General features: G+C 45.1%; 3 protein-coding genes across 5 annotated transcripts; 1 reads left to right on the top strand and 2 right to left on the bottom strand.

Annotated features, from left to right (window-relative positions):
- Positions 1–454: 454 nt before the first annotated feature.
- Positions 455–3,509, bottom strand: LOC143132672 (phospholipase A and acyltransferase 3-like). Its single transcript, XM_076292339.1, has 5 exons — positions 3,357–3,509; positions 2,618–2,702; positions 2,396–2,504; positions 1,715–1,983; positions 455–1,277 (listed from the first exon to the last, which is right to left on the bottom strand). The coding sequence occupies exons 2-5, from the start codon at positions 2,630–2,632 to the stop codon at positions 1,155–1,157; spliced, it is 516 nt and encodes a 171-aa protein (XP_076148454.1). The 5' UTR covers positions 2,633–2,702; positions 3,357–3,509; the 3' UTR covers positions 455–1,154.
- Positions 3,510–4,950: 1,441 nt separating this feature from the next.
- LOC143132670 (phospholipase A and acyltransferase 3-like) lies at positions 4,951–8,171 on the bottom strand. Of its 3 annotated transcripts, none has more exons than XM_076292335.1 (5): positions 8,064–8,171; positions 6,997–7,081; positions 6,773–6,881; positions 6,166–6,434; positions 4,951–6,027 (listed from the first exon to the last, which is right to left on the bottom strand). In XM_076292335.1, the coding sequence occupies exons 2-5, from the start codon at positions 7,009–7,011 to the stop codon at positions 5,905–5,907; spliced, it is 516 nt and encodes a 171-aa protein (XP_076148450.1). In that variant the 5' UTR covers positions 7,012–7,081; positions 8,064–8,171; the 3' UTR covers positions 4,951–5,904. The 3 variants fall into 3 exon arrangements, with proteins under 3 accessions (XP_076148450.1, XP_076148451.1, XP_076148452.1); XM_076292336.1 differs by lacking the exon at positions 8,064–8,171 and adding an exon at positions 7,809–8,027; XM_076292337.1 differs by lacking the exon at positions 8,064–8,171 and adding an exon at positions 7,522–7,543.
- A 105-nt stretch (positions 8,172–8,276) lies between these two features.
- ints5 (integrator complex subunit 5) lies at positions 8,277–12,608 on the top strand. Its single transcript, XM_076292333.1, has 2 exons — positions 8,277–8,504; positions 9,072–12,608. The coding sequence occupies exons 1-2, from the start codon at positions 8,425–8,427 to the stop codon at positions 12,118–12,120; spliced, it is 3,129 nt and encodes a 1,042-aa protein (XP_076148448.1). The 5' UTR covers positions 8,277–8,424; the 3' UTR covers positions 12,121–12,608.
- Positions 12,609–12,636: the final 28 nt, after the last annotated feature.

The following is a 12,636-nucleotide window of genomic DNA, read 5'->3' as shown; positions in this document are numbered from 1 at the left end:
TGTGTTGACTTCAATGTCAGCTGTTGTGAGAGGTCATACCCTTTTGATCCTGTGCAATATTATATAACAAAGGGGGTAATCATGTGTATGATGCAAACAACTCCGAAATACAGCTGCAAATTAAATGAAACCGTGTGCATGCTGTGTTTACTGGGAAGAGGTGTGAACATGATTTACACCTGTCACATGAGTACAATGTAGCTAGTAACTGGTCATAATGACTTATTAGCTCTTGTAATGTCTTATCGATACTAAAGACCAGGGATACAGTTAGTTCAGTTAAAAATAAAAAAGATATAGAAGCTGAGCAATAAGCTTAGTCACTGAACATTATGGACCTATGGGAAGAGTTTTGTTTAACAGGGAAATACTGTTTCCCAGTAAAATAACCAACCTGAGGTACATTTGCTACCAACGTGGGAGCACTATAACAGAAGTGAAAATGGAACATCTGTTCAAAAGGGATCTGATTACATTTATTTTTAAGATCATATGCAGAATGAGAGCAGAGCATCTCTCAGCAGAACACTCGTGTTGGACACTGTGTCACTGTGCAAGCATTGTGACACACTGAACATACAGTGATAAAGAAAATATTCATATTTTGGAAATCAGTGAAATGCACCACTGTGCGAGCACCTGAGCTCTTGAACTCGCACTGTACAGATAGATCACGTGAGGAGTAACTAGCTGATTTCGATAAAAGCATCACAAACTAAACTAAAAAGAAAAGTCTGTTTGCACACAGAATGCTGGCTTATATTTATTTAAATACACCTGAATAAGACCAATCTTGGCATTAAAGTGTAAAACAGTGCAAATAATACACACCCCTTTTAAAGGCTGTGGGTAGAAATGTCTTCACTCACCAAACAATAGCAATACTTGTGCAATTTTGAGCACATTACTAAAACTGAAAATAAATCAGTCAGCAATTTGCTGGAAAGCAATTTGCTTCTAAATGGCTCACTGCATTGCGGCTGTACCTACAATCGGAGATAAAATTGTTTATTTACAAAAACCTTTTCTTTTTTCTGCTAAATATTTCAGCCCATCATATTTCAGTAGTTGATTTGTGGTCTTTTTCACATTTAGTTACGTAAGGCCTGCTGGTGTTAGAGTGCGTTCCCCTGAGGGCAGATAGGCTTTTCTATTTAGCTCTTGTTTTTCCTCTCTTTGCTTCCACTTCCAAAGAAGGCTGCGGCTGCAGCTAGAACACCCATTCCCACCATTGCAGCTACACCGACCCCCACGCCAACTTCAACAGCGCGGTGCACCTGCATTAGGCAAAGTACAGACAATACATTAGAGCCAATTAGTTAATAAAAAATTATTAACATTTAAACCTGTAAAAAAAAGGTAAAAAAAATGTTCCAACTATTCATATCACTTAACCAGCTGATTCTAATTAACACAACTCTAATAATTGATATCACCTGTGTTAGTTGCACTAGCCGAAGGAAAATGACATGGCTTTAACTTTATGGGGCTTGTCCACCTGTTCACTTCGGGGTTTAAATGGGGAACTCATTGCATCATCCATTCCCCCTTTTAGGACCACCCAAAATAACATTGTGTAAAGAAAGAACAAGGTGCACCCCCCCCCCCCCCAAAAGCAAGTATCATTGGGCAAAATTACCCCCTTTTAATTAACAAGTCATCTCTTGGCAAACAAAAGCACCGTTCCCCTTCCACTCCACCATGTCTCCCTCACCTGACGTGACTCAGCCTTGCCATATCTCAGCTCCGTGGCAAAGTGCTCGCAGTTCCCTTGGAACACGCAGAACGGCACCTCCTGGCCCAGGAGCCTGTGGGCCTCCCGCTGGATCACGTGTGCCGGCCGCGGCTCGTACTTATTATCCAGGCGATTGTTGATGCTGTACTGGTCCGTTCCCACAACATCCCACAATTCCTCCTTCTTTATGACAGCCCTGTCGGACAGCACAGACATCATGCTGCGGGATCCACCGCGTGCCTCTTCAGCTGGGGAGGAGAGAGTGATCAATTCAGTCAGTTACACTGAGCAATAATATAAAATGCTATTGTCTTTCCATAGTAAGGTGCCTGTTTCGAAGTTAACTGATGGTCAAATCAACCAAAAATCTGATATTGTTTACACCTCCAAGTGGTCTGTGACGTAAGTTTGTGTGAAAGAATACGTTTCATAGTATAGATTTAATGTCAAAGAACAGGTGTTCTATCCTGGCAAATATCCAGCATAGTGCAGTGAGATGCCCTATTTTATGAATTATTTCACCCAACAGACCTGTCTGGTCTGGTCCCCTAACAGACCTATCGTTACTACTGGTTATGTACTGCCAGTTCTGAAGCTTGTTCTATTCACAGAGATAATTTTGACTGGTATGCTGGTAAGAGCACACTGATTGGAACTCACAGGAGGGTGCCACATGAATGACACATCCATCTCCAATGTACACGGCCCAGTGCTGATACGTTCCTCTGAAGATCTCGATCAGGTCCCCAACCTCTGGCTTCTCATCATACTAAGGAAAATCAGACAGAAAGAATTTCAGTGAAAACATAAAATGAAACACTAATTGTCATGCAACTAATGCATAAAAACCCATGTAACATTCTAGATGTAGTCACACTTTACCAGAGTGGGTGCCATGACCTCAGTGAACACAAGTGAGGATCTTGGCTGGAAGACACAAGTGGATTTTTTTCCTTCCCTTTGCTTTCTGTATAACATTATACAACAAGGCAGGGGTACATTATTATGGAAATCATTGATAATATTAAGCAATACGAATGTAAAATTAAGTACTTTAAAAGAAATCCAGCTGTTAAATTTGACTTGAGCGTTGTCAGCAGCTGGCAAGTGGGATAGCTCAGCATAAAAACAAAGAGGCCTGTCATTTTTACATTGGTTCTATGCAAAGAGCTTAGATGGTTTGATACACTTTTGGGGAACTTAAACTGAAATAAGGGTTTTTGGAGAGATACCAGTAGTTTAGCACAAAGAACAGCCATAACTTGATGCAGTAATTAAAGTGTAAAAGGTCAAAGTAGGCCTTCTTCTTTTGGATACTCCTAACTCCTCCTGGGTTGAAAACATCTGAGCAAGTTAGCTAGCTAGCTAACGTTAACTATTTTCTGCTAGTAATCCTAAAACACCTCCATAAAACAAATGTCGTACATGATAGTAATAAACTGTTGGGGTTTTTGTAGCATTCTAGACTAATGTTTCATTACAAAAGTATTCATGTGTCGAACATGGATGTCGTGTATTGTCGACAGACACTGTTTGGGACAACTTTGCTATGTTCCCCAGGCTAATTCTCTCCTTCAAACCACATGAAAAACAGAAGATATCAATCAGTCGTTATATTTACCTTGGTAAAGTAGCCTACTTGGTCGATCTCCGTGAGCCTGTGGCCTAGCGAAAATTAGCTTGAACCAAAATAGCCTAAGTTACATACTTCAATCACCCTGTCGTAACTTGTTGCTGCGAAAGGGAAAGAAGGCCGAGTGACGCAAATGTACAGTACGCGTCAAAGCAGAATGTAGCAGTGGTAGTACCATTTCTATAACGGGAGAGGGCGAGAAAGATCTAGTTTTCACATAACTAAGAGACAGCGCAGAAGCATCTACTTTTGTGATGTATTTGAATAAGATAAAGAAATATTATTTCAAACTCTCATCACTCAATCCGTTAGTTTGTGAGTTAGATCTCTATGTATTGGATTGAATGAGAAGAACTGTCTGGGATCCTATCACCAATAACACTTTAGTCTACCATGCAATACTGTAATGGCAGAAGCCGATAAGTGCCAATCATGCGTGTCAATATCTGCAAAGCTGCCGGACCTGATGGCATGTCATGCGCAGTGCAGTTGGCTGGAGTGTTCACAGACATATTCAACCTTTCACTTTCCATGCAAGAAAGCAATTTGTCACAATGGTGTCAGGAAAACTATCTCACTTTCAGTGTCACCATCATCACTGTACAGTCAGACCTGTGTCTCTACATAACAGAAGACCTCACCTGAGACGTGCACGCTGACCATGTGGTGAAAAAAGTAGCCTACAGCAATGCCTCTGCACCCAGCTGAAAAGGTTTGGCATAAGGACCAAGATCCTATACGGGCTTTCTACAGCAACACAACAGAGAGCATCCTGACTGGTGGCATATCTGCATGGTCTGGGAGCTGTATTGTCAACAATCAAAACATGCTGCAGAGAGTTGTGTGGACAGCCCATACCAGGGCATCAGCGCGTGTGAGCTTCCTTCCATCCAGGATTTGTACCTCATACAATGTATCGGTTAAGCCCACAGAATAATTAAAGACCCCAACATCCACAGTATCTTTCAGCTGCTGCTGTCTGGCAAGCGCTATTGCAGTACCCTATCCTCCTCCCTCCCCAACACACACACACACACAGACACACACATAATTTACTCAGACAAAGCTGCTACAAAGACAACATTAGCACATACTCTTATTTATTGGCAGGAGGAGCTGATACCCAAGATTTTTACTCTAACCACGAATGAAGTTTATCAATAAAAGAATCTTGAATCATAGTGTTGATAGTCCTAATACAGAAACCAGTTTACACCTTCTTGAACAATGGACAGTGGATATTTCAATAAGCCAAGCTGTGTGTGCGCAATGCCATTGTACTTGTTTATGGGTTGACTGAATTGTCATGAGATCAGTATTTAAGAGGAAGGGTAAAAAGAACCGAACCGTGTAAAATGAACCGATATTTCATTGCTGACCTTAAGATGGCCACTTGGAGTTGCTCAACAGCAACAGTTTCTCAAAAGCTTTGTGCCACAGGATCTCAGTTAACAAATACTCTTTTGTTTTGGCCACGGGTGGACAAAGGAGTTTTTCAGTGCATGACAGCTTAATTTGAATACATCTAATTTTTCTTTACTTTTCTCATTATTGTTTGACTCTGTGAATAAGACAACTCTCCTTTGCACATGTTTCACAACATTTTATTTTCGACAAAGGGTTTGATGAAATGTATCACATAGTAACATTGTAATGTTAATAAACAGTCACATTTATTACTATTTTACATAAAAGCTGTGCCAACTATGAAATTCCAGTCTTCTGTGAACAAATATTAGATAATGCTGCAAAGTTATTTGCATTCCCTTTTAACTATATTAAACACCCTGACACCTACTAAATGATAAAATCAGTCACTTTTTATCAATCAAATGGCAATCAATAGTTAAGAATTGTCAGCTGTGTAGCCTAACGGATCTGCCTACTGACAGTAACTGAATTTTGACTTGGAATAGAAAAGAATAGGAAATCCTGTGTGCAAAAGTTTTTTTGCATAAATTTGCATAAAATCTTAAAAACAGTATATGAAATCAACGTTCTAGAGGAAGGTATCCCGATTCCCATAGGGTATAATGCATAGAGGTTGATGGAAATGGGCATTTGTTGCAATTTTATTTAGCTTTTCTGTCAAAGTTGCCCTGACAACCATTATGTTTTGATTCCAGCTGATACACAGCTGTGCACAACTTCAGTGTCCAGTTTCTTTAGCTGAATTTCTGAAAATGTGCTTGAGTTGGAGGGAGACCCAGTAATTGTGTTAATTCTGATCATTTGTCACAGAGTAAGATGTGCATTAACTGACTCAACAGTTTTTACATATTAATTTATATAGATTTACATTAACAGAAAGCAGCTTAATATTTAAACCAACATATGGCACCATCACAGAGAGAGAGAGATAAAAACCTATAAAATCTGTCAAATCATGACTGACAGTGTGTCAGCTGATCCATACTCCAGTCACGGATGTATTTCAGGATCCACGCCAGAGAGATGTATGAGAAATGTGGCGTTTTTATTGTCAGAAAGGCCTGGTGGTGGTAGTGTGCTTAGTATTACTTCAAGGAAAGGATATTCAGCGCTTACTTTCCTTCTGCTTGCTTCCACCTCCAAACATGGCTGCAGCAACAGCTAGAGCTCCCACACCAATCATCGCAGCCATTCCCACTCCGACACCAACCTCAACAGCTTTGCGTACCTGCACATTAGCACAGCATTATAATTAGATAAATCATGACAAATGCTTGACAGTGAAGATTACATGTGCTACGTATGAGAGCAGTTTTAACTACCCTCTATCAGATAAGAGGGTATCTTTGCATGCTTCATGGCTAACCTGGCGTGACTGGGCCTTGCCGTATCGCAGCTCGGTGGCAAAGTGCTCACAGTTCCCTCGGAAAACACAGTAGGGCAGCTCCTGGTTCAGAAGGGTCTGGGCCTCCCGCAGGATCACGTGTACTGGCCGCGGCTCATACTCGTTATCCAAGAGATTGTTGATGCTGTACTGGTCCGTTCCCACAACATCCCACAATTCCTCCTTCTTCACAATGGCTTTGTCACACAGCACCGACATCATGCTGTAAGCCCCACCACGTGCCTGTTCAGCTAGAGTTGTGCAAGTTGACATTGAGCAACATGTAATACTATGTGACGCTAAAAGATGTAATGATTTAGTAATAATTTAGTAATAAATTAGTTTTAAATCATCACATCAAACAATGCTGACCAAGAGTAGCCTAATACAAGAGGCACAATAACAATTATTGGCACAGCTTCATGTGTTAGTAATTATCAAAATATCATCAGTCTATGTCCCTTTAAAAATCTATTGTTGGTCAGGTTATCCTGTCTTAAAATAGACCAGTTTATACCAATAGACTGGTTTCACAGGAACATAACCTTGTTTTTTTATATATAAAAAACAAAAGCAAGTGATGACTCACTGGGTGGCGCCAGGTGAATGACGTATCCATCTCCAATGTAGACGGCCCAGTGCTGGTATGTTCCTCTGAAGATCTCTATCAGGTCCCCAATCTCTGGTTTCTCATCATACTAGAAGTCAACATATAAATAGTCTTTGTGAAATGAGGCCATTATTAAAAAAAAAAAAAAAACTGTCACATTTGTGTAAAAAGGTTATCTAAAATCTAAAAGTGCAAACATTTACCAGAGTTGGTGCCATGCTGACCGAAGCTCAAATAAGGTTTGCCTCAAGGACACACTTGTGTAGTGTTTTCTTACTTCCCTTTGCCCTGTGAGGAATTACACAACATCATATTTATTGATGAAAAAAATGAAGCGCAAGGTTAAGGACAGAAGGGATTCATTTAGAATGTGAATGTCGTTAGATATGTGATCAAAAAAATAAATATATTCTAAGTCATGCTGAAACATTGTCACATTCTAGTAATAAAATAGTAACAATTATTCCTACATTACCCTTTTAGCCTATATAAAGTTATTCCTTGTCTTTGTAAGCTGCTAAAATAAATTTGATAACCACACAGGCAGAGTGGCATGAGGTACCCTTAATCCCATGCTTTAAAGAGAGGTTTGGATTATCTGAATTAATCTGAATTTGTGCACAGTGCAAAGCAAACTGTGAAACATTGCTAGAATCTTTGGTGCAAAGTGAAAAGTTTAGTGGAACAGCAATCTGCAAGTGAAAATGGAAAGTGTCTTAACTGGTTACCTTTAACCTAGGCTACCTGCTAGCATTGTCTGTAGGCTATAGAAACCCCCAGAACTGTCCCAAAATAACAAAAACTAATTTTATTTTAGGACCGCCTGCGTTACAACCACAGCAAATAGCCACAACATTTATCACAATCAATATCACAGGAAAAGGTTTGAGGGCATTCTCAAAATAATCGACATCTTGAAAATATCTAGAGATTAAAAAAAATAAAACTAAAAATAGCATGGCCTATCGTTTTGCCTTGAAAATGACAATTTTAATGAAAGGTCACTGTCTGTTACCTTTTTCGTGACAGCCTCTTCGTATTTTCTGTTAACAAAAACGACCATCTAGGCCTAGCCTACAACGTTAAAGCCTGTTTCCTCGGCATCAAGCTAACGTCATGTTAACGGTACCTAGGCTACTATTTACCATCTTAAACTCAGAACGTGCCCAACGAGCATTGCCCAACGTTACATTCTAAATAAAAATGGTTTTATCTGCAGAAACACCAATGACATCAATCGTCTCTTATATAGCTCACTGTTTATATTTACCGTGTTGATGAAGGCTACAAGGTTGCTTTCCGACAACTTCGCTCGGATTGAAAGTATCGTGCCAAATGTCATCAGTCAGCTGAGCGGGAGGCAAGAGAGCGGGTAGGTGACGAAACCACAACATCAAGCAGTACTTCTTCCACAACTGCAGGGGTCGATCAAGTTCAGAGATGTCGAGTATGCTTGAAGGAAAAAACGGATTGCACTTCCGGCGGTTGGATGCTGATAAAAGAGTTGTAATGTTGATTTGTCTTTAGAGTTAGCGAGATATTTTAGATAATATCAGCCTTACATTCTGTTCCATTAAATTACGGTCAACTAGACATCTTAAATGTGGTATATGGTGATTAAAAAATAACGTATGATATCTGCTATGTTTAATGGCTCAACTATGACAGCGATGCAGACCACGCACAGTCACACGCCTCAGAATACATATAGGTAAGTAGTTTGATAAACAGGCATTCCATTGCCCTCGAAGTTAGAACATTAGTTTAAAAGTTAAATGTTTATAGGTAGGCACTGTAGGACGTGTTCCTTGCTTTGTCGGTTCCTGCTTTATCATCTTAATATGCCGGAGTACCTTATTCTCAACACGTATTACACTTCTGGAGTGGCAGTAGGAGCAAAAACTGTACTGTTGTTGGTGACGCGTGCCACTTGCCAATTCTTTCTAACCATAACCCTAACCCATGTAACAGTTGGCATGTGGCACTGACCCTGTCACTTGCCAACTGTTACATGGGTTATAGTTGGAACACCTGGCAAGTGGCATGGGACAGTAGGCAAGTGGTAAGGTAGGCTATTCTGGTGCGGGAGAGTAAGTGAATGGTATGGGACAGTAGGCAAGTGGCACAAGACAGTAACACCAACAACAGTACAGCAAAGATTTTGTTAGAAATAACGTCTTTTTCCTTTTTGTAAAGCCATTTTTGCTCACTATATAATTTAAAATAATTGTGCATTTAATATGCAAAAAAGGTAAACATGCATTGTCTTGCTTTGCAGTCCCCACGAACTGGCCTTGGAAATAAAGGCTTTTATTAGTGGGGTCGACCAGACACAGGGACGCAAACTTAGTGTCCGTGATCATGCCCGCTGTGCTGTCCGCCTTCTCTGCACGGTGCCAGCGTGCCGAGGCGCCGTGCTGGAACACCTGAGGGGCGTGTATGATGAGTATGTCTCGGGCTTCCTGCAAGATCTGGAGACAGAAGGCGACCATGAGGGTGGCAGCAGCATGGACTCCAACCTGGAGGACGTCATCAAGGAAATCCACTTGGTGCTGTCCGAGTTCATCCGCCTGAATCCCAAAGCCTGGGCCCCGCTGGTGTCCACCTGGGCCGTGGACCTGCTCGGTCAGCTCAGCAGCAAGCACGCCGGCCGCAGGGCAGCGCCGCACTCCTCCAGCCTCAACGAACTCCTCCAGCTGTGGATGTCCTGCGCCGCCACGCGCTCCCTCATGGAGATCTACTCTCAGTGCCTCGCCGCCATGCTGGCCTGGTGCCCCGACGCCTGCGTGGACGCCTTGCTGGACACGTCCGTGCAGCACTCGCCGCACTTCGACTGGGTGGTCGCCCACATCGGCTCGGCCTTCCCTGACACCATCATCAGCCGAGTGCTGGCGTGCGGGCTGAAAGACTTCTGCGCTCACGGCTACCCAACCAGTGCCGACAGGACAAATCTGCAGGGCGCTCGCGCCAGTCCTACTTCTGCGCTGGCGGGCATGGACAAAAGCAACAGGGTTCCCAAGATAGGATCGGTGGTGGGTATCCTCGGACACCTGGCCTCCCGACACTCAGACAGCATCAAAAGGGAGCTCTTTCGGATGTTTCAGGACAGCGTGTCCCCCCCGCCGCAGCCACCAGTCTCCACGCCGTCGGGCACGGCTGCCTGGGAGAGCTCGGCCCACTTCCGCCATGCTGCCGTGCCCTTCCTCCTACAGCTCATCGCCCTGTCCCCGACGCTTCTGGGCGCGGTGTCGGCAGAGCTGGTGGATTCCTTGCGTCCGCCGGTCCTCCTGCAGCTCCAGTCCCAGCTCCAGGGCCTACCCCGGGAGGAGCTGGAGAACTTGCTGGGCCTTGCGGTGCATCTGATCAGCCAGTTTCCCGCAGGGGGAGCCAAGGTGTTGCGTTTCCTTGCCGACACGGCCACTCCGTCCTCCGTGATCATCTCCGGACCCTCCCCGTCACCTCACGAAGGCGTCCGAGAGAGCTGTGACCGCCTGCTGCAGATGCTGCTCATGCACCTCCACAAGCTTGTGTACAACCGGCCTGATGGAGACGAACCGTACGCCCACTCCTCCTTCTCCCCGTCTGTGCCACCCACCGCCCGAGTGATCCCTTTCCTGGAGGAGCTGCAGTCCCACATCGCCGATCTCTGCGGTGAAACGTTGCGACTGGAAAGGAAGAGGCACCTGTGGCTGCACCAGCTTCTGTGTCTGCTGTCGGTGTACGGGGGCCCCACCGTGGCCACCGAAGCTCTGTGTCACCTGCTTACCCTCGCCCGGAACCCGGAGGAGCTGGCGCTGGCCTCGCAACTCCACGCCCCGCTCTCCAGCTCCATCCCGGGGCTCATCCCGGCTGCTGTGGCGCGCTGCGTAGCACAGATTCACACCCAGAACCTCAGCAGCAGAGAGCTCAGCCAGCTGCTCAACAACCTGGCCACAGCCGTGCAGAGCCAGGAGGAGGACAGGAAGGGAGTGGGGGCGGCCGCGTCGGTGCAGGCGTCCATGTCCGTTCAAGTCGGGGCAGCCGTCTCTAACCACCTCCACGATTTCTGTCCCTTGCTCCTTCACGGTGACCATCTCGTGTCGCGAGCGGCAGCTCGCCTGTTATCGTGCAGCCAGCTGCCCCGCAGTGCCTCTCCGGCCCACATCCTGGTCATTGCGAGGGCAGCTGTGGCCCATTTCTTCCTGGCCCTCCGGCAGAGGGGAGTGTCTGGACTGCGAGATGGGGGGAGAGGTGGCAGTGAGGCAGTGACCTACTCGATGCGGCTTCTGTCTCGACTGGCAGCGTACTCCCCCCTGACTCTGAAGGCTGTGCTGCAGCAGCTTGTGGAGGGCACACTGCACAGGGGCCACGCCGACTTGTTTGGGGGCCAGGCCACCTGTGACGACACGCCGCTCTCACCCTCATCTGTTCCGGACATGGGACCCTCGCTGCTGGACATCAACTGTAAATTTGGCACCACGGTGAACTTCTCCAGCAGTGTGTGGTCAGTGTTTCACGCCGGAGTGATTGGGAAAGGGTTGAAACCTCCAAGTGTTTCTCCACAGCTGGACCCCGACAAAGTCACTCAGAACCTTCAGACCTTGCTGGCGGTGACCGTCCAGTGCTGCAGCTCGGCCGGAGTGGGCTCTGGAGCCAATGCTGGCAATGGCTCGGGCGCAGGTCCTTCTAACGGCTCCCGCTTCAAACAAGGTGCTGACCCTGATGAACCTGCCCCAATCAACGCTGAGGCAGCTAAGGCCATCGCTGTCGCTCTGGTGGAGAACATTTGCCCTGAAGTAACCAATGGAGAGCTTGCGTGGCCACCCGAAGAACATGCCAAAACCACAGTGGAGCGAGACATCCACATACGCCGTGCCTTTGAGGCAAACCCCATCCTGTTCCACCTCCTGCGCGTGGTTGCGGCTGGACGCCCTGCCCTCTGCTACTGCTCAGTAGTCCTCAGGGGCCTCCTCGCCACTCTGCTCTCCCACTGGGAGTCCTCGCGAGAGCCCTTGGTCGTGGACTCCCCCTGGCACCTCCAGGCCTCCTGCCTCCTGGTCTCCTGCATGGGTGAGGGCCAGCTCCTCCCTCCTGTCCTCAGCAACATCCACGAGCTGTTTCCGCATCTGACCCCCTTCGAGGTCAGGCTTCTGTTGCTTGGAATCTGGGAGTACATGCGCGGCAATAGTCCCATGCCCCAGAAGTTCACCTTTAGTGCAGACAAAGGACTTTTCTACCGAGATTTCTCCCGGGATGGGGATGTGGCACGCTACATGGCACCCATTCACAGCGTGCTGCATAAGAACATTGACCAGCTCGGCCATTTATGCTGGAGGTTTCAAGTCTAAGGAACGTGACAGTGCGATGTACATTAGAGCGGTTTGATTGTTGTTACAAGAAGATGCTTGGGTGTTAGGTCTTTTTTGTGATGTTCGCTTTCTGTGATATTTTCTTTGTGGTGTTTTCCTTCTATGTACCTTTGTTTACACTTTTGAACACACAACACTTGACATTAAGAATACTGTCTAACATTTCCTTTCACTTTTTTTGTGTAGGCCTAATAATGTTCTTACTTTAAGCACACATCATTTTAATTTCTCAATTACATTAATACTGTGTGTGGTAGCCTGATGTATGATCTTGTTTTCAGTCATTCAGTACATCTTTCTGCACATTTCTGTGTGAAATATCAGTTTTATAATATCATAGTCAGCTTTTTGTAAGTGTTTCTGCAGCACTCCAGGACTTTTTTCCATAGTGACATTTCACATTTGTTATAGTGATGTTATTATGGTGTACTGCAGATTCTTTTCAATAAAAATGTCTTCAAGTCAAACATGTAAATCAGCATTGATAGTTTTTTT

Source organism: Alosa pseudoharengus, unplaced genomic scaffold (assembly GCF_046254945.1).
Source record: "Alosa pseudoharengus isolate Yale_2024_CS ecotype anadromous, Long Island Sound unplaced genomic scaffold, YU_APseudo_1.1 YU_APseudo_1.1_scf_19, whole genome shotgun sequence".
Lineage (NCBI taxonomy): Eukaryota > Metazoa > Chordata > Actinopteri > Clupeiformes > Clupeidae > Alosa > Alosa pseudoharengus.
This window is presented reverse-complemented; position numbering and strand designations above follow the sequence as displayed.